Here is a 22,198-nt window from a genome sequence, read left to right on the forward strand (position 1 = left end):
GTACAGCATTGACGCGATCGAATACTTCGACTAGGCAGTTGCTAAAATCCGTTTCCAGTTATGTTTCAGCGAAAACAGGTACCTGTCACTCGATATGAATGAATTTTCTTATTCCATTGACCATTTTTATCTATTTGCAGTCGTGCAACATTCTCTCCAGATGCTGTATTGATTCTTGCTTTATTTCATCCGCATTCCAGGCAATCGAATCTAGTCCTAAGCATTTCGTTTCCGTTAGCAGGATCCACTTTTCAATTCTGGCAGCGACTATCTATTTTTTTTTGAACTTTTGAACGCAAACCTGTTCATATGTTCGAAAGTCGCGGCACGCATCATTCCGGCAAGGCAAATCTAAAGGTTAATAGGAAGTATAATGATTGATCTGGGGTTAGGTGATTATGTGGGAGTATTTGGCAAGAAAGGATATGGAATCAAATCTGCCAATGGCGATACCAACAAAGGTATGCACATTTAAGCGTGTGGCAAATGATCGTGAACATTTTGACGTAGGACTACGTCTAACCGGAAGATATAGGGGGTGAAATGGAAATCTAGGCACTGAACAAGTAGGAAAAAATGCAAGATTTGGAACGCTTATAATTCGAGCATAGATCGCAAAGGTTTTTGCATCAATTGATAGGAAATATATCTACGCATCTATCATAATGAATAACATTTCATTTTTCTTGAGATAAATAATTGAATAATTGTGAAATATCAAGCATTGTCAAAATGCACTATGTGCCCATTTTTGATTGGTCCATTTTGTGCTCCTCAAATCGTACCGACCAAAACGGGCAACCAGAGCAGCAGCGAAATAGAATGAAGCACGATTGGTAAGGAAAAAGAAAAAAATGAACGAAACATTGGTCGCAGTCTCACACATCCGTAATTCTCGAGCCAGCCAGTCAGCTTAAAAATCCCCGCTCCGCTGCCGTAACGATCATTCTCATTCAAGCCGTACACCACAGCGGTTCGCATCACAACACATCAACAAACCAACCCAAGCAGCCATGTCTGGACATGGTGAAGGAGGAAAAGTGAAGGGAAAGGCAAAATCCCGCTCGAACCGTGTTGATCTGGAGTTCCCCGCAAGGGTAGCTAGGCCGAGCGCGTTAGTACCAGTGCACCAGTCCACCTAGCCGGCGTTATATAGTTTCTGCCGCCGAAGTGATCGAGTTAGCTGGCAAAGCTGCTCGCGACGATAAAAAAACCCGCATTCGGAACAGAACACATTCGGTTCGGTGGACATCAAGACAACAGGCAGTTGCAGCGAGTGGCGAGTGGCAAACGCAATCGCAAAACGGCATCAGGTAGCAGAAGAAAAATGTTTGTTCTTTATACAAACTGCTTTGGTGGCATATCCAGAACAAGGCGGCATCGAGGGCGTTCGAAATGGTTTTTTTTAAAACCACGAGTACTAAGTTTTCTAAATTGGAACCATTCAATAAAACAATGCGCTTTTCAGGGCCATTAAACCTTCCAAAAAGAGTTTAGGAAATACAGTTCAATGCTTTCTAAAACATTATCCAAAATAATAATAAAACATAAATTGATTTTTTCATAATTTGTTTGCCAGGATCTGATGAGTATGTGAATTTAGCAGTTGTTCTGAGCTTATTAACTATCAATAAGCTCAGGGACTTTCCTGATTATTCAATTTTCACCAATTCTTAAATTGTTTCCAGGTTGAAAGTACAGTAATTTACAATTAGTTCGACATTTAGCTAATTGGACGGACATGTAATGCGACTTATTTAGTTGGACATTTTTGTAAACATAGAGATCCAAATTATGACCCCACATTGAAAGTCGACACTGTACCACTGTCATCGCAAATGTTCAATTACAGGTTAAAATCGCCTCCAATGCGACACTGAGTGGCGCTTCGGCACGTCGCATTGAATGTAATTTACTGTACAACATATCACAAAGCTGGATGGGAAGAAATTTTCCAACTGTGAAAGCTGTGGCGAGTGGCAACAAATCGCTAAACAGGAAGGTTTAGCCGAACAAGATGGGAATATCGAGTGATAACAAAACAATAAACTCTTTACATTGAAGATAATTTTGTGATCCTGAAAAGGACCCTTTTTAGCCTGCATGTGAATCCAACGAGCGAACGAATCGTAATGAATGTATTTTTTTGCCATCGCTCCCTTTTAACACTCATTCGTTCGTCTCGTTGGACTCGCCCCTCTGGCTGAGTCTGCCGATTTGTCTCTATCCTGTGAGTGTGTACCGCTAGAGTATAAAACACGCGGACCCCAAAAAAATATCTTATTTTCTTTCAAACCGTAAACCCGTGTGGTTGTACGGCATCGGCATCGTGGACGTAACAAAGGAGGACAAGTTAAGGGAAAGGCAAAGTCTCACTCGAACCGTGCAGGTCTCCAGTTCCCTGTTGGTCGCATTCACTGATTGCTCCGCAAGGGTAACTAGGCCGAACGGATTGGTGCCGGAGCACCAGTATACCTAACAGCGATTATAGAGTTTCGGCCATCGGAGTGCTCGAGTTGGCTTGCAAAGCTGCTCACGACAATCAGAAAACCCGCATCAAGAACAGAGCAGCTTCGGTTCGGCGCTCATCAAGGCAACAATTAGTTTCAGTGAGTGGCAAAGTATTTCTCCGGCACGTCGCATTAAATGTAATTTACTGAACAACATGTCACAAGCTGGATGGGAAGAAAATTTCCAACTGTGAAAGCTGTGGCGAGTGGCAAACGCAATAGCTAAACAGGAAGGTTTAACCGAACAAGATGGGAATATCGAGTGATAACAAAAACACAACACCAAAGGTTCTTTTCAGAACCATCAACATATTCATAAAGAGTAAACAGTGAACTAATCCATTTTTCAGGTAGATAGGTAGATATTCACGTAGGAGATGAAAATGAAACAATATATTTAAAATATATATTTAACAAAAGCTGTCCCCTTTGTATAGTCCTACGTCACTCCGGTTATGTCCCCGACATTACCCACCCGTCTTTTTTTTTCATTCATGATGTAATGGAGCTTAAAGATTGTGCAAATCCTACAACTAATTGAAAAAGATTCAAACTCAATGCCAATGCTCCGAAACCTTCGCAGCCACTTTAGTAGTATTTTTCCGAGTTCAGTAACCAGCTGAAATATTATATATTGATCACCTCACCGTTTTAGTTTTTTATATCAATTCTTTATTCAATTAGTGAATTGTACAAATTCTTTAATATCTAATTCTCGAGTTGCAGTCAAAGAAAGGCAGGTAGCAGCCAACGCGATATCGCAGAGTACTTGAGATGATCCAAAACCTTCGTGTTGAATGACCGCAAAAAACCCCGAAACGACTGGAAGCCCTAAGGAAAACGACCGGGAAGGATGACTCTTCCATAAAGGGTGTCTCCAAGAAAGATCCCTTCAAGGCCTCTAAAAAGATCCGGAACGAACTGAACTTGTCCGTCCCTGATAGTTCAGCGGCGGCTGGTGGTGCCGAAAAGTCCTGAAGCTGACGCAGAAGCATCTAAAGGCGCGGGTAAAGTTCGCGAAAGACCACTTCAATTGGATCGGTCCGGAGGAGGAAAAGCAGTTGCGAAATATACTGTGGTCGGATGTTGGGTGCATCCCCTAATAGGCTGCGCTTACATGCCACAGTATACCACGTAAACATTCGAGTATGGAGGAGGGAGCATTATGGAGGAGGATGCATCTCCTAGTACGAGGTTGGCTCCTTGTACTGGGTGGATAAGATCATAGACCAGTCCAACCCCTAAGGGATGTTATGCTGCCATACACCGAGTGGGAAATGCCCCTGAAATGGCAGTTCATGCAGGATAACGATCTGGAGCACACCGCCAAGACCACCAAAAAGTGGTTCCAGGATAACAAAGTCGGCGTCATGGATTGGTTAGCGCAATCATCGGATCTGAACCCTATAGAGAACCTATGGGAGATCGTGAAAAGGTCGGTGTACACGGAGAAGTCGAGGAATATGCAGCGACTGTGGGATAGGATCCAAGCTTGTTGGTATGTCATCCCGTTCATCACGTGCCAGAAGCTGGTAGAATCCATGCCGGACCGGGTGCGTGAAGTAATGCGTAAAAAAATGTACCTCAATCATCCTAGATCATTGTTCAGTATATTTTGTGAGACGGTAGGTAATTTTTTTTTAATCCAAAATAATAGGTAATTTTGTTGCTTATCAAAATTTCTGGTCTATTCGGGGTAACACCGACTCCTCCAGTCAGGGTGAAACCGAAACCAAGTTTTTGTTTCACTGTCAGAAAAAAACACTTCTTTACTTTTTGTGGGTGTGTTTATATTTTGATTACAAAACGGCAGAGCTGGACTGATCAAACAGCCAAAACCAACGATAAACGGGGCATGTCAAAAAAGTCTGGCAAAGCTTATGCGGTCCCTTCGTTCAGCGCTCATTAGCACGTTTCCCGTGGATGCTCATCCAAGCTGGGATCAAATCTTTTGTTTCTATTCCAGACGAGGAGAACGAATTTGTCCATCGCCGGCTTGATCTTTAGAACCGTTTGGCTTTTGAATTGGGCAGGAAAAAAACAACGCGAAACATCCTTTCAATACGAAAGACATAAGCGCTGGCTGAGATTTCTAGACCGGAATTCGAACCATTCGTTCCGCAAACCTATGACTGCATCAGTAGCGAGTGCTGGTGGGTTCAATAAGCCATCAGTGAACACATTTTTCTTGAATTTGTTTGTTTTTTTTTGACGTAGGATTACGTCTTTCGGGAACACATTGGGGTACAAATTGAAAATCGAAAATCGAGTACATCGTGAAAATTGTCCAATTTCAAATGCTTATTGCTCAGTCATTTAATGATGGATTGATGAAATTTTTGCATCAATCGATTTCGGTACTTCATAAAAAATTTTTATATTGAAGAATATTATATATGTCACGAAACTAACTATCGAACAATTGAAAAATCTCAACCCCTATCCTAACGGAAATACCCTTTTCTGATTGGTCGAAATTACCGACACATGCGGCGGGTCCCTAACAGAGACATCAATACCAAGCTGCCTGGGGGAAATCGGCAATGCAAATACATGAAAGCAGGGGGAGCTTTTGTTCCTACCGAAATGTATTCCCTAACAGAGACATCAATACCAAGCTGCCTGGGGGAAAACGGCATGGCAAATATATGCAAGTCGGGGGCATTTTTGTATCGCAAGTAAGGTGAGTGATACGATTAATTCTAGTAAATAAAATTTAAATTTAGAACTTTAATGTTAGTTTCTTCGTGAAATTTCATATCAATGACTGATCGTGTATTGTTAAAAATTCAGCACAAGTGTAAGTGTAAAATTGTATATGGTAACAGTTGTGTTAAAAATGACTTGATAAATGAAACGATTGATTTCAATTTTCATAAATAAAAACCAAGTTGTGTTCCTGCTCGTGAACAGGTCGTTTGATTTAAGTTGTCTGTTTTGTTGTGTTCATTTTCACCCAAGGAAAATTTATACGGCGTGAATAATTGGAAAAGTGAAGAAATATCAAAAAAGTGATTTCCCATTTGCTCTACATATAGTATTAGGTGTTGTTAGTCCAATTAAAATTCGCGTTGGGTTGAATAAACACTCATAGAGTAGAAATTATAAAAGAAAATTACCTTTTCCATTCCAAATATGTAACATGTTTTCACTGATGAGAATTTTGATAATTGTGTTCGGTATCGGTAATTATCTTATATTACATTGGTGAGTTTTTTTTCTTTATTTAATTCATACATATCACGGGAAACATTTCGTCTAGGACAGCTATACTCAACCTGCGGCCACATGTGGCCCGGCAGGCTTTTCCGGTTGGCCCATCTGGTGTTACTTTATTTTGAACTATTTTTAATGTGTAACAATAACGAAAACCTATGAAATCATCACCTATTTTTTTACGTAGGGCTATATCTTTCAGAAATAGTGCAAAATCAGAAAACAGAACACGTTTTATGAAATAGAAATAGAAATAGAAAATGCAGCGTTTTTTAATTTATCGAGTATAAACAAGCTATTCGCGATTTCACAACATTCATAATTCAGAGTTTAGTTTAGTTTTCCAAATAGGCTTTTTTTTTCAAAGTTAAAGCCGAATAAATTGAAGTTTTAAAGCCTCTATAATTCGAACTTGCAGACCGCAGTCTTTCTCAATACTGATTTCAGACAAAGCTGATTTGTTCGATAGAAAGGACAAATGAAAGACTGGTATCAACATAGTGATGTATGTTCGGTGGAGACGCTGTGTTGATTTTCACGCCGTCTGGTGGAGAGTGTTTCTTTATTTTTGCACTTCATCATTCTTGCATCTGTACTGGAGTGCAAGTTGAAAATTTCGAAAACGATATGTAACATTAGGGGAGCAAGGGAGCATTCGAGCGTTAACATCTCTTTGCCGGTTGAGTGAAGTGGTATTACAATTACTTTCAAAAGATAAAAAGTGTATAAGTGATGTTTGTTAATTATTGACATAATTTTTCACAGCTTTAAAAGCCAACAATGAAATCACAAAAATCTATAAGTTTTGGTGAAGTCATAAGAACTCAGTATATGATGCATGTCGTCGGATGGCCGTGAAAGTAGTATAAATATCGTGCTTACCCTGGCTGGTTCCAGTTTCTGTATTGCTACCATGTTGAACGAACGTGCAGAGCTTGCACAAGTTAAGCATAAAAAATATTAAAAATATAACCACATAACAGTATGAAAACCAACATGGTGCGAGTTTTCACACAGATATGTGGAGATTGTTGCGTATTATTGAATCACACGTACAAATTGTTGAATTTATGGTGGAAGAGAGATTCTGTAAATTTGGAAGCGTGTTCGGATTTATTGGTGTAATGATGATGATGTTTTGAATTATAGAGGCTCTCTCAGATTCTCAGACTTCCTCAGTTAATACGCCTCTAGCCTTAAAAAAGGCTCATTTGGAAGACTAAATAAAACAATCGGCCTTGACATAGAACATTTGGAATGCTGCCGCTGTGCTGCCAAATGGTCACTAGCAAGATGACTAATAAATCGTGAATGATTTAATGGTGACATTCCGATCGATCAATTAATTTTTCGTGAATTCGAGCATTGTTTCAGGGTTTAAAATGTCATCAAAGTGCAACGCATTTGAAGCCGGGTGTGAAACTACGTTAACTACGTTAACAATGCGGTCGCGTCTTAGACACAAGCGGCCCGCGACACCATGACTACCACGTGTTTGTGGCCCATCTGAAAAAAAGGTTGATTACCGCTGGTCTAGAATCACAGAGGGCGGTTTTCATCATATCTCGTTTCACTTCGGTATCTTTTATCTGATACGCACCATCCAACGGCTGTTTACCATCCTTCTGTCATCATCACTCGGTAAACACTGGTGGAGTGAACAACCAAACAAAACGGCCCTTTTCAGGGCCACCAAATCATTATCATTATCATTATATTATGCCGGTTAGTGACCATTCTATCCTGGATTACTCGAGTCGAGAAAGACGCACCACGCTAGATATGAGGTACAGACTAGGGGGGCGTTGCTGATTAATGGTCAGCTGCATCCCAATAGGAAGTATCCCGTGTCGGGCACACGTACAGAGCATTGGAGACAGCAACATCCGAATAACGAAAACACTTGTAATACTAACCTCGAGCCAACCGCGAGTAATCAGTTACATATTACTAACATAGATAATAAGAAAAATTGTCAAAGTATTGAACTCCCGGCCCCGTGAGGCTAACGCCATATGAGCCTTGATAAAAATATATATTTTGGATAAAAAAAAAATCATTCTATCCAAAATCAACAGATAGCCTAACGGAATCCTACGTCAACTATGCGGTCGTGTGTCGGACACAACCCTCCTGTGACTTTTTTTTATCATTTAAAATCTGAGCAATCCAATTACATACAATTTGCAACTCACCTCCCTCTGCCCTCTTAAAGTGTCCACATAGTATACAGATAGCGTCTTAATACTTTGACATTATTTCAACAAGTTTTCATTTGCTTTTCTAAAGGTGTCGGTTTTACCCCGACAGAGTGTCGATCTCGCCGCACTCTCATTTATTTCTCATAAAAACACAAATTTTTGTATTTTATCAAAATTCGCGTTCTGATAAAAAAAAAAAAAGGTCAACAGATATTGCAGAATTAGGGGGTCTTCGTAGCCACTTGGTTACGCGTTCGCTTACTAAGCGATCAATAGTGAGTTCAAACTCAGGGCCCTCAATTGACCATCTTTGTGTTGTTATAGAATAAGTATGTCCACGCAACCATCATCAGCTATGGAGATCGATCCACGGTGGAACAAAGATCGATTCATCCATACAACTGCTCTGCTCTGCAAGAAACATCGGGCTGCTGTTCTATAAATAACCCAACAATGATCAATATCAACTGTCTCCGCTGTCCGGTCTGCTGAACAATGGAAGAACAGATAGAATACCCTTACGCCTAAATGGCTACCAAGTGTAATTTACCATAATGTAATGGAACAGAAAAACGTAACGCCTAAATGGCTACTACTTCTACTGTGTAATTTACAATTTATAGAAACATAAACAAATGTACATGTACACGATAAAAACCCGGCTCTGTTTCAGATAAAATGCTAATGAGCCTGATAAATAAATAAATGGGATAAATAAAAAAAGATATTGCAGAATGGTAAATAAATAGTTGAAGAGGGTTTAGTAACGATTTGAAGAAACATGAGAGGTCTTGGAAATATGTGGAAATCATAAGGGTGTCGGTTTTACCCTGATTTCCCCTGCATGATTCCGCGGGTGAATTTTTTGATTGATGATGTAGTGTAGAAACACGTTTTCAATATTTTGTCCAATCATTCAGGCAAATGTTGTCGGAGCTTTAATTACGTGATTTGGCACTGTTTATCGTGCCTCGTTGGAAAGAGAAATCCTGTGAGCGCGAGGCAAGAAAGAATTCAGCGTAAGACAATTAAAACGACAACTTACATTTTGTATTACTCTTCTACTTTTGTAATGTTTTTTTTCGAATTTTCAATTATTTTAATAGATGTCGAATAGATGTCTTTTCAGTGTTATTCATATGAATTTTCTAAATGCTCATCATCATGTTACCTTGTTTTTGAACAAATTACACAATACCTGTTGCTGAGCTTCGTCAATACGCTTCGCCCGATGAAGTAGGCGGAAAAATTGTCCATCACGAATTGTACATTGTCGCAGACTGTATTTTATCTTCATCGAACAAAGCTTCGATTTTTTTTTTGGTTGCAGTTTCCTGTATTGTATTCTTTGTTTTCCTCGAAGTTCTAGCATTTATATATAATAAGGATATTCACGTAGCGTAACGTAAACAAATGTACCCTGGTAAGCGTGTAAACATTACATCAAGTGACATGGTATTTCTCGCCGTGACGACCATAGTTCGATGACTTGTAACATTATGTGTTGTTGCACGTCATTTGATGATGATGTTGCAGTGGTCGTCATAATCAAGGAAGGTGAAGTGGAAGGTAAAACGTAATGTCAGAATTGCCGTTCGGACGTATCCCGTAAGTTTGAACTTATTTACATAGATGGTATTCAAGCAACACTAAACATTGACTACAGTTTCGCCTGCACGGTTGATTGCCGTTATGAACCAGCACAAAAAACAAAGCTGCAAATTATGCGCCAGTGGCGGTACCACGATCAAAGCATTCCCTGAATAAATCATATCACATTAGCCGAGCCAGGTTACTATTTTCAACGACAACTGTTTATTTATTATATTGCTTCAAATACCTTCGACGAAATCAAATGTAACCATACCAACGTAAGTAATAACATAAACAAATCCAAACTTTTCGTCTTGCCATTCATCATACGTCTTTTCTAAATAGTGTAAATTACGAGCCACCTGTTAACTCCACCATCTTGGTCATAATAGCTTAAAAATATGCAGTGACAGTGACAACATTCAGCACTGTTTTCAATACGGTTGCTTTGATCTGGTTTAAAGTTAACACAACACGCAAGTTATGTTGATAAGAAATTGGTCGACTTTAACGGTGGTTTCCACACTCCGACTGAGTAAACTTATTGTGTATATTGTTGTCGTGTTCTAGGTAGGTGTATTCAGCGACTTACTGTTGGGATGTACTAACTGCACAGACGTAACACAAATAAATAATTATTTTCATAGAACTATTCGAAAGAATTTCATTGAACAGAACAATTTCCTTGGACAGTGCATCAAATTATTGTAGCAAGTCGTTGATGTGGATGTTACTGCGAATGATGGAGCGACAATTCCGAAAAAGTGGGTCACTTTTATAGTTAAATGATATTTGAAAAATGGGGTATACTTCTTAGGAGTAAAATATAACGAGAACAAGGAATTTTGAATCGAACAAAAATTGAAGTTTATTCAAATAAACCGATGATGATTTCTGCACTTTAAGAAAACTTCGAACTGATTTTAAATAAAAAAACCGCAGTGACGTAGGACTATACAAAGGGGACAGCTTTTGTTAAATATATATTTTAAATATATTGTTTTATTTTCTTCTCCTACGTGAATACCTACCTATCTACCTGAAAAATGGATTAGTTTACTGTTTACTCTTTATGAATATGTTGATGGTTCTGAAAAGAACCTTTGGTGTTGTGTTTTTGTTATCACTCGATATTCCCATCTTGTTCGGTTAAACCTTCCTGTTTAGCTATTGCGTTTGCCACTCGCCACAGCTTTCACAGTTGGAAAATTTCTTCCCATCCAGCTTGTGACATGTTGTTCAGTAAATTACATTTAATGCGACGTGCCGGAGAAACACTTTGCCATTCACTGAAACTAATTGTTGCCTTGATGAGCGCCGAACCGAAGCTGCTCTATTCTTGATGCGGGTTTTCTGATTGTCGTGAGCAGCTTTGCAAGCCAACTCGAGCACTCCGACGGCCGAAGCTCTATAATCGCTGTTAGGTATACTGGTGCTCCGGGACCAATCCGTTCGGCCTAGTTACCCTTGCGGAGCAATCAGTGAATGCGATCAACAGGGAACTGGAGTGAGACTTTGCCTTTCCCTTAACTTGTCCTCCTTTGTTACGTCCACGATGCCAATGCCGTACAACCACACGGGTTTACGGTTTGAAAGAAAATAAGATATTTTTTTGGGGTCCGCGTGTTTTATACTCAAGCGGTACCAGCCAGAGAGGCGAGTCCAACGAGACGAACGAATGAGTGTTAAAAGGGAGCGATGGCAAAAAAAATGGGTGGGTTATATCTAAGATATAACCGCAAGGTTGACGTGGGACTACCTTAGCTTAGCAATCATATGTTTGTATTGATTAAATTTTTGATTGAATGAAACAATTTCCGAGTTCAATTGAATCCAATATATTTGCTTTGTGAGTAAAAAGTTTGTATGATGCCATGTAAGGTCAATTCATGCAATGTGATAGATTGTGTTCTTCATTACAAGTAAATTTAGGACTGTCATCCTTTTACGTTTGGTATGATGGCTTCTTTGTTTTGAAGTTTTTGTTAGGCAAACACATTTCAGTCGGATCAAAAATGCCCCCGATTTTCATGAATTTGCAATGCCAATTTCCCCAGGAACCTTGGTTCTGATGTCTGTATTGGGGAAACACATTTTAGTCGGAACAAAAATGCCCTCGAATTACATGTCGTGATCCCCGATAATCGTTCGACTAATCGATTAATCGAATACTTCCTACAGAAATCGATTATTAATCAAACGAATACTGCGCAACTAATAATACATCGATTCATCGATCCAAACCCAGAGAAAAAAAAACGTACGGCCGCTGCAGATTTATCCTGAAATTCAATCATTATTTTTAACGCTCTCCTAAACTCGTAAAAGAAGCTCAATGCCGCGAATTGAGATTCGTTAACCAGTTTAGGGGAGCGTAGAAGATAGTGATTAGTTTTCAGGCAGAATGAACACTTTTTTGATTCTAGATGGCTTTCTAGCAAATGAGAAATATTAGTATAACTAATTATTTCTCTCAGTTTAACGATTAATCAATTAATCGATTATTTAGGGCGATTAATCGTATCGAAACAAACTGCTGAAAAGTATTGGATTAGCTGATGAACGATTAATTTCAAAAATCGGGGATCACTACTTAAATGTATCTGCAATGCCAATTTCCCCACGCTCCATGGATTTGAAGCCTGTGTTAGGGAAACACATTTCAGTCGGAACAAAAATATCCCCAAATTTCATGTACTTGCAATGCAGATTTCCCCAAGTCTGCTTGGGTTTGATGGCTGTGTTGGGGAAACCGTAAATCGGGCCAATCAAAACAAGGCAGGTAGGGCGTTTTGATGACGCTTAACATTTTACAGTTATTCAATTGTTTCTCGAATGAAAAATAACATTTTATTAATTGCGATAGAAGCGTAGAAATATTCCCTATCAATTGATGCAAACATCTTTCCGATCCAGTAAGAAATGTACGAGTTATAAACATTCGGAATCTTTATTTTTTTCCTGCATGTTCTGTGTTTAGGTTTTCATTTTACCCCCCATATACTCCGGTTAGACGTAGTCCCACGTCAAAAATACATTAGAGGCGAATGAACTTCAAAGTTTAAAGCCTCTTAAAACCAAAGAAAGAAAGAAAGAAAAATACATTCATTACGATTTGTTCGCTCGTTGGATTCACATGCAGGCTAAAAAGGGTCCTTTTCAGGATCACAAAATTATTTTCAATTTAAAGAGTTTATTGTTTTGTTATCACTCGATATCCCCATCTTGTTCGACTAAACCTTTCTGTTTAGCGATTGCATTTGCCACTCGCCACAGCTTTCACAGTTGGAAAATTTCTTCCTATCCCGCTTGTGACATATTTTACAGTAAATTACATTCAATGGCACGTCGCATTACCACCACTCAGTATCGGATTGGAGGTAATTTTAACCTGTAATTGAACATTTGCGATGACAGTGGTACAGTGTCGACTTTCAATGTGGGGTCATAATTTGGACCCCGAACTCTATGTTTACAAAAATGTCCAACTAAATATGTCGCATTACAGGTCCGTCCAATTAGCTAAATGTCGAGATAAGTGTAAATTACTGTACTTTCAATCTAGAAGCAATTTAAGAATTGGTGAAAATCAATAAGCTCAGAAGAACTGCCAAATTCACATACTCATCATATCCTGGCAAACAAATTATGAAAAAAACCAATTTGTGTTTTATTATTATTTTGGATATTGTTTTAGAAAGCATTGAACTGTATTTCCTAAACTCTTTTTTGGGAGGTTTAATGGCCCTGAAAAGCGCCTTGTTTTATGGAATGGTTCCAATTTAGAAAACTTAGCACTCGTGGTTTTGAAAAAAGCCATTTCGAACGCCCTCGATGCCGCCTTGTTCTGGATTTGTTCTGGATCAAAGCAGTTTGTATGAAGAACAAACTTTTTTCTTCTGCTACCTGATGCCGTTTTGCGATTGCGTTTGCCACTCGCCACTCGCTGCAACTGCCTGTTGTCTTGATGTCCACCGAACCGAATGTGTTCTGTTCCGAATGCGGGTTTTCTTATCGTCCCGAGCAGCTTTGCCAGCTAACTCGATCACTTCGGCGGCCGAAACTATATAACGCCGGCTAGGTGGACTGGTACACTGGTACTAACGTGCTCGGCCTAGCTACCCTTGCGGGGAACTCCAGATCAACACGGTTCGAGCGGGATTTTGCCTTTCCCTTCATTTTCCTCCTTTACCATGTCCAGACATGGCTGCTTGGGTTGGTTTGTTGATGTGTTCTGATGCGAAACGATGTGGTGTACGGCTTGAATGAGAATGATCGTTACGGCAGCGGAGCGGGGATTTTTAAGCTGACCGGCTGGTAGAGAATTACGCATGTGTGAGACTGCGACCAATGTTTCGTTCATTTTTTTCTTTTTCCTTTCCAATCGTGCTTCATTCTATTTCGCTGCTGCTCTGGTTGCCCGTTTTGGCCGGTACGATTTGAGGAGCACAAAATGGACCAATCAAAAATGGGCACATAGTGCATTTTGACAATGCTTAATATTTTACAATTATTCAATTATTTATCTCAAGAAAAAAGAAATGTTATTCGTTATGATAGATGCGTAGATATATTCCCTATCAATTGATGCAAAAACCTTTGCGATCTATTGAGAAATGCTCGAGTTATAAGCGTTCCAAATCTTGATTTTTTTCCTACTTGTTCAGTGCCTAGATTTCCATTTCACCCCCTATATCTTCCGGTTAGACGTAGTCCTACGTCAATAAAACTTACATCCAAATTCAATAAGATGGGTAAATGATTTCAAACGTACACGAATAATCAACTTTTTTTTCGAAGAAACTTCCTATTGAATGATTGACAAAATAAGATAAATGTATCAGTTGCGAGAAAATATTCCCATTTTTCCCTCAACATTTTAATTTTTATTACATTTGTCAAATTTGGAAAAACAAATTATCCAGTTAGTATTAACAAGCAAATTGAAATGAATCTCTACTCGTATTGGTCGTTTCCCCACACTTTGCTCGAAACTCATTGAATGACATTTATAACTATGAATGTATAATGCAAACAAACTTACCAATATGTGATAGCTCCTAGCAGCATAGCAACTTTTGGTCCAATCTTCGACAACACGGACGGCGTCAACCAATTGGCAACCGATAACATAGCATATATAACCTGTTTGGATGGGAACATGCCGTGGATGAGTTCATTAATTCATTAGAATTAGAATCTGAAACGGTGGATCAGCAAATGAGCCGATTTTAACATATCCACGCGCTTCTGATTAAATGATTTCTTCAAATATATATCAGCTAACATTTCCGTAGTACATGATTCGTTATAGGGTCTTTATATTCACCATTAATTTGTAAATTTTTATGTCGAAAATAATTCTAGCGGTTCATGAATATCAAAACAAGATTTTTCAATCACCTTCAATTAACATGTTTTTAACTTTTACAAGCGTTTCTTTGTTGTTCGAAAAGCAAATAAAGTTCTTTTAAAATTCCGACCTGTTTTCGTTCTTTAAATTCTATCTAAGTTGATATTTTCGATATCAACGATATTATTTTCGAGATATAATAAAATCGTTTGAAAAATTTGACAATTTTTAAAAAATATTTCACATTTTTGAACAAATGCCGAATCGATGTAGTGGTTCTTAAATTTTGGTAAAAAATTGTGGTTTTGTTCCCTATCGCAAATTATTAGATCCGTCTTTTTTATTTTTTCGTTAGGATGCCCATTTTCATTTTAGGGTGGCCCGAAAAAAAAATTTCCCCTTTTTTCAAAACTGACTTTTTTTCAAAAATTAATAACATTTGAACTACTGGACCAATCCAGATGATCGACATATCAAATTAAAGCCAATGCTAGGTTCTAGGGTTTTTATTTGAATATTACACTTGCAAAAAGATTGGATTTTGTTTTCTTAATTATTGATTTGTATATTATATTCTAGTTTCAAATTCCGATTGAAAAGTTGTACAAAATTTCGTGTTCTGGTAGCAAAATCGATTTTTTTATAAATTGTATTTTTAAGTTGTTAATAATGCTGAGCAGTTCGTTGACAGCGTGTTGACAGTTAATTGTCAGTAATTAAGTTAAGGTTCTAAAGGTTCTGTCAGTGCATATATTCATGTCTGCCGAAATAAGAACAGTATGTTTGTTGCGAAGACGCAAAGTATATCTTAAACATGTATTGATGTAAATAAAAAATAAAATATATGAAGTTAATGAGATATGTTTTAACACGCTTCAAGGATGATCGTGAAGATGTGAATTAGAGCTAACATATTGGTCAATCGAAATTCGAGATAACAGAACACATTTGTAATTTATGTTAGTACGAGACACAGATTTCTATGCAAATAACTTATCTTAATCGTAATTGTTGAATGGCTAGTCCAAAATGCGCGAGTGCAATGTAGAAGAATTTCTTTAGACGAGTCCTAAACGGGAATGAAACCCAAAGCTATTACACAGATTTATGTGGTAAGTACTAACACATTGTCCACTATAAAGTCCGTTCATGCAAGTACCTCGCTTTAATTTCAATCTTACGTTGACTTTAGACGAAGCACTGATATTATTGAAACCTAATTATCGTGTATTACTTGAATCACTTCAATAATCCCCCGTGGCACGCGTTTTTCAAGGTTCAATTAGAGGCCATGGTTTTATCATTCAATATCCAGCTATGCAAAAACTCAGCCACATAGAGCGAGTAACGATCATTTCACTACAAGCTCAGTGGAGTATATGTTGATAACCAACATCAGAAGCAAAAGCTTTCGAATGCATTTGAACATTCTGAAACACTATTTACACCAGAGAACCACTAAAATAATTCCGGCAAACTAGACATAAACCATCAAAAACCACTTATGCATTTCAAGACCATGCGCCGCGCTAAACTCGATGCGATTGCTACAACACGTTTCCCTTTCCACATAGATACGTTACCGCCAAACTAGTATATCCATCTCCTTCAAATGTGGGCTCGTCCGCTTTTATGCTGTTTATCACTGTTTGCTATTTTACAAGAAAAACAAATGAGAGAGAACCACAAACAGTCACAGATTAATCGCAAAACTTAGTGCACAGAAATTGATAATCATACTTCGATGTTGCCCATCGTTTGGAAGGCAGTGAACAAAAACATGAACCCAAGTCCCAGAATTATAACGTTAACCAGTCGATGATCCATGGCGCAAAATTATTTATTCCTTAGTGACAAGATAAAATAGGCTCGGCGCTCTATCATTTCCCGACACGTCGCGAAATATTCTCTTGTAGCAGCAGCTCTTTAAAAAGCACGATATCAAAACAACTTTTACGTATATTGTATTATCACTGACTGAGGTGGCAAGCTGTGAGAGCATGCAGTATCTACCGCGTGAGCCAGCGATCGCGACAAACGGTTGAGAACTGAAGCAAAACAAAACTTTGCGTTGTGTACTTACAATAATCACAACGAGTCTACACTGCCGTCTGAATGCATTTCTCCTGGTACAGATTATAGGAAGTCGCCCACATGATCGTCCACACACATTCATGCAGTCATTTTTTTATTCCTTTCGTTTATTTGATTCAATTTCTTCAACACTTTCAGTTGTAACAGAGTCGGATTTAATCGTGCACATGTTTTATCTTTTCGATAAATATTGCATATTACACATGATCACCTTTTTAGCTCAAGAGTATTCTTTTCTCTCAACTGTTCGGTTGAACCATACAGCGGGATAGTTGATACGAGGCTTCAGTTATTATGGGAAAAATACACAAATAATCCGATATTTTGGTTGTGAACAGTTTGGACGGAGAGAGGCTGGGGCTCCATCACTCTATGATTGTTTCCTGAAAGTAGTTAGTCTACTACAACAGCGTAGTATGCGGGTGGCAAACCCGGCATTTGCCGGGGGCGCTGATTTTTTTCCTGTACTAAATCGCATCCTAAGTAAAAATCATTCATCATGAGTAGTTGCTTCTGTACGTACATGAAACCGATAACTCCTCTTTGATTTTCGCAAAATTGAAACACCCAACATCACATTACAACAGTAGGGGAAATGGAGCGAATTTCGACCCCCTGAGCAAATCGCCTAATATTTCCAAACCAAAACGGTCTAAATAAAAAATGTCACATAGTACACTGATCTACACTTGTTTTCTCTCAATCAATAATGCCTAATCTTTATATAAAGCTTCAAATTACCAAATATATCATAAAATTAAAAGAGATGATTTTTGAACATTAAAATTTGATGCGGGGTGATTTGGTCCAGTGTGTGTTTCATCGAAAAAATCATACTTATGTTTATGTAAAGTATTTTGGGATAATGTTACAATCAGTAACAGTGTTCTGGGATCGATACCAGGTCAGATTCCAGACCAGAAAAAATTTGATTGAGGCTATCTCGAATTCTGCTTGGTTGGTCGATCATATTGAAACACTTTCGATGATTGGTCAAAGAAAATCCGTTCTTGATGGCCTGCGTTGCTCTTTCAAGCTCCTCCTTCTTCCAACGTTGTCTGCCTATCCTCTTTTGTAATTCAGCGACGTGTGGAATCCATCAGACCAAAGAAAAGCCTCAAACCTGTAGGACCAACTCACCCCACAAAAATGTGTCCATGTCACCCCACACATCATGGAAAAATTAAAATGCATGTAATTTCATTTATTGTTATCAAACTTACAGTTTCACTGCATCAAATTGTTCCTCTTCTGTAGGTGAACAGAACTTTACTGCACAATACACGAAAAGTTTGTTTAATCAGCGGGAAAAACCTTAAAACCATGAACGGAAAACTAACAATTTTTGACAATCAAAGTGCTTGTAGAGTTCATGCTACGTTTCCTTCCACCTGTCGAATTTCACCAAAGTTTTTTTTTACGTTAGTTACATACGGTTCAACAATAAAAGGAGATGACATTATTAAAAATCCAAGTTGAGCCGTACTTTTTGAGATAAAGGGGTGATCCAAATCACCCCGTATGTCCAACTCACCCCGTGTTACCCTATCCTTTTTGTTTTCCCGCTACGCATGCCCGCAATACCCTACTCTTTTTGTTTTCCCGTCCCACCATGCTATAATAAAGAAATCTTGAAAACAATAAAGTCAGTTATCAATGTTAAACAATAAAAAAGTTATCAATGATAAATTACATATTTTTAATATTATTATTAGATTTAAAATAATAACAGACGCCCTCGCATAGAAAAAATTATTTACGCTGCTGCGATTAAGTCCTTTCCGGATATTGGAAACAGCGCTACTGATTTTTGGATAAGTTGTAGAATTTTCATGCATTTGTTGCTCCACCAGTTACTTAGTTAGGGCTTGAAACATTTAGAATCCAGATTCCTAAACCAATTGTATCTCCGGAATCGTTAAAACTAGAAATGGTTTTATATCCAAATACGGATAAATTTTTGTTCTTTTCAGAAAAAATATTGAAATTATTCCGTTACAGTTTTGATGAATTTCCGTACATTTCTTCAGATACCTTCCATCAAAGTTAGGACTCTTTGTGGGTCAGCCTCAGCGGCAAATTCATTCCACGTTCTCTTCATGTCTGCAGCATCCCGAGTCACTTTGACACCCTTATTTAAATTCCGCTTGACAATTGTCCAATATTTTTTGAATATAGGTAATTGATGCAATCGCCCCCATTGTCACGGCACCACTGAAGCTTCTCTTAACTGTAGTGGCAGCTTGCCAATGCTGGCCAAACTTCATCGGATCTTTGTGAGCCCTAATAAACTGAAGGAAACGTTTCTGCAGGTTCCCTATACATTTCGAGCTCACTGTCTTGTTTGTGACGACAACCATAGTTTTCTGTCCACAGCAGTAAATCTTTTGTCAAATCAAGAGCTTTATGGCAAATTTATCAGCGAAACGAGTTTGTCTTAATTGTTTTCAATACCTTCAATCTCAGCTTCCGATCGTAAGTTCCTCTGTGACGCGTCCTCTGATCCATTCGAACAACACTTGTACGTTTACATATAAGTTTCAGCACATCATACTCGGTCGATTTAACCACTTTCAGCGAATTCGCGATTGTAGTACTTGACCACGCCAGAAGTCTGCCTAAGATATAACCGCAAGGTTGACGTAGAACTACGCTTGTCTTTGTAATCATTTGAGTATATTGATTAAATTATTGGCTAAACCAGTGATTGAATGTAACAATTTCTGAATATTGTTCAATTGACGTTATCGCAACAAATTGTTATCAACATTTCGCCAAACGGTATCCATAGAAGTTCAGTGAGCTGAAGACAAGAAGTGATATCTTCAAATGCAGTCTCTGAAAATCGAGCCAAAACTTTGTATTCATACCACTTTTGAAGTCCGCACACATTTCGGACTGTAAAAATGCATGCGGGTACAAAAAAAACCCAAAGTGGATGAATAGAGTTTATAAAAGTAAAATGTTTATAAATGAATTTCATGCTCTGTTATAATATATAAGTTAAGGACTTAAGGTTCTGTGCTAAATGTAAACATGTTAGAGGTTTGAGCCCTAGACAAGAACTAATTTATTTTACCTAGTTACACATTTTTATATCCGGCAAGAAACATTAGTTATTTACCCGTTTCGCCACCCGCGGATATATCATCAGGGCACGGCATAGTCAACTGAGGATAGTCGGCTGACTAACCGACTGACTATATCCGTAGTCAGTTAGTAATGGCTTTTGGTTTCTTCGCCCAGTTTCTCCGCCAAAACGACTGAACAGTCAGTCAGGCGTGTAGTCGCTATCTCCCTCTACCGACTCGACTATATCATTTCATTCTTCCCAGTCAAATTGTCATCATTGCATTTTGAAGTGACTTCCCCCAAAACGAATTCGTTCCTCTCTCTATTTCCCATGCATCTTTATGCATGCATCGATGTTTGAGTTCACCTTGGTTTGACAAACGCTACAGGTGAGCTAGATTTTTTTTGTATCATACACGAAAATTACTTACACGTATAAAATAGCGTGCTGTGTTTGAGCTATTTTGCACGCCTAATACTAACGCGTGGACCTTTATAGCATACTTGATAAATGTCTAAGTTCGTTGGTTTGAGTTCACGATGGGTAGAAAATAAACCGTCCATTGATGGAGTAACTACTTTTTTGCATCAGGAGTCAAGTTTTCGTTCCTCTTTATATGGACGTACAATAAGATTGCATACGGGGGTACAAAATTAGTGTCAAGGGGAAATGGAAATGTGGATTGAAGTCAGTTGAATGAAGAGGCAGATTTGTATTCATTGGTCGAGTCAGTTAAAATAACCACTGACTGGACTAGTTCACCAGTCATCCTCGCTAGTCAACGCTAGTCAATTCATTTTCTAGTCAAGTCATTTTTTTTTTTGTTGGCGGCACCAAGCCGCCGAGGTGACGCAATCCGAGTAAGCCGCCGACCCGCCGTCGGAAGCGGCGACCTCTCGCAAGCAAACCTGTGTTCCACCAATTGCCCGGTTTGTTTGAAACATAGGAGACGATCCTTTAGTCAGGTCCGACCGAGCGTTAGCGAGGACTGCATACGTTTACCTGGTGCATTACGTTTGTCCGGTTAATTATGCATGTCATGCATTTTGATTGCCTGGTTGCAAACGTGATGCACCAGATAAACGTATGGCGTTCGACGCTCGTAAACGGGCTGCGTCATCCATAAGAATGGATGGACTTAATAATACGTTATAAAACTGCATTCTTTCACTTTTCATTATTTTGAAAAGGATTTTATTCAATGCCAGTATTTATCGAATTGTACTTCCCACGAAAAATACTTCTTGAATGGAAATGAAAGTATGAGACACATATGATCTTTATATAACACTGATCAGAATTAAATATACAAATACAAATATAGTAAAATTTGTGTATTATTTGAATATATCCTTCTTTTGGGTAAGTGTCGCTTTCGGGTAGATGTTACATTCGGGTAATTGTTGCATTAGGGTAACTGTCGCATTCGGGTAAATGTTACATTCGGGTAAATGTTACGTTCGGGTAATTGTTGCATTCGGGTAAATGTCGCATTTGGGTAAGTGTCAATTCGGGTAGATGTTACATTCGTGTGGCTGTAGCTTTCGAGTATTTGTTACATTCGGGTGGATGTCTTTCGGGTAACTGTCATTCGTGTGAGTGGGTTTCGGGTAAATGTGACACTATCCCTCACAGACAGGCTGACAACACTCTGACGAGACGTTGTTCCGTTGTTCCGTCACGTATTCTAACCGTGCATCACACGCGGGCGGGACGAAGTTTTCCGGATCAGCTAGTTTCCAATGAATACTTAACATTGATTTTCAAGGAAGAAAAATTTCATTCAAAAAAAAAAGACGGGTGGGTAATGTCGGGGACATAACCGGAGAGACGTAGGACTACACCAAGGGGTGTCCATTATTCGAATATCATGGAGCACAGATCCCAGAATAATCAACTTTTCATGTACAAAATTACAGAAAAAAATCAAAGGATAAAATAAAACCTCAGCACTCAGCAAACACTCAAACGTTTACATTCAAATACGAAATAATCAAAATTTGTCGTGCAAATGTTGTGCGGTGTTGCAGGGGTTATTGTTCAGCCGGCAACGAACACATACTTGATGGCAATAGGAATTTACCGTCTGGTGTCGTGATATATTTGGGCTTTGCACTCCTCATGAATAACTGTGTTCTACTAGTCAAGTACTTCATTT

General features: G+C 38.6%; 1 protein-coding gene across 1 annotated transcript in view; it reads right to left on the reverse strand.

Annotated features, from left to right (window-relative positions):
- LOC129762452 (UNC93-like protein MFSD11) overlaps positions 1-16,933 on the reverse strand; it is a 42,795-nt gene extending 25,862 nt beyond the window's left edge. The window contains exons 1-3 of the mRNA XM_055760708.1: positions 16,614-16,933; positions 16,457-16,525; positions 14,565-14,665 (exon numbers count right to left, since the gene is read on the reverse strand). Coding sequence (XP_055616683.1) covers positions 14,565-14,665; positions 16,457-16,525; positions 16,614-16,700 — 257 coding nt within the window. The 5' untranslated portion in view covers positions 16,701-16,933. The remainder of the gene's footprint in view (positions 1-14,564; positions 14,666-16,456; positions 16,526-16,613) is intronic.
- Positions 16,934-22,198: the final 5,265 nt, after the last annotated feature.

The sequence above is a fragment of the Toxorhynchites rutilus genome, chromosome 1, assembly GCF_029784135.1.
Source record: "Toxorhynchites rutilus septentrionalis strain SRP chromosome 1, ASM2978413v1, whole genome shotgun sequence".
NCBI classification, from domain to species: domain Eukaryota; kingdom Metazoa; phylum Arthropoda; class Insecta; order Diptera; family Culicidae; genus Toxorhynchites; species Toxorhynchites rutilus.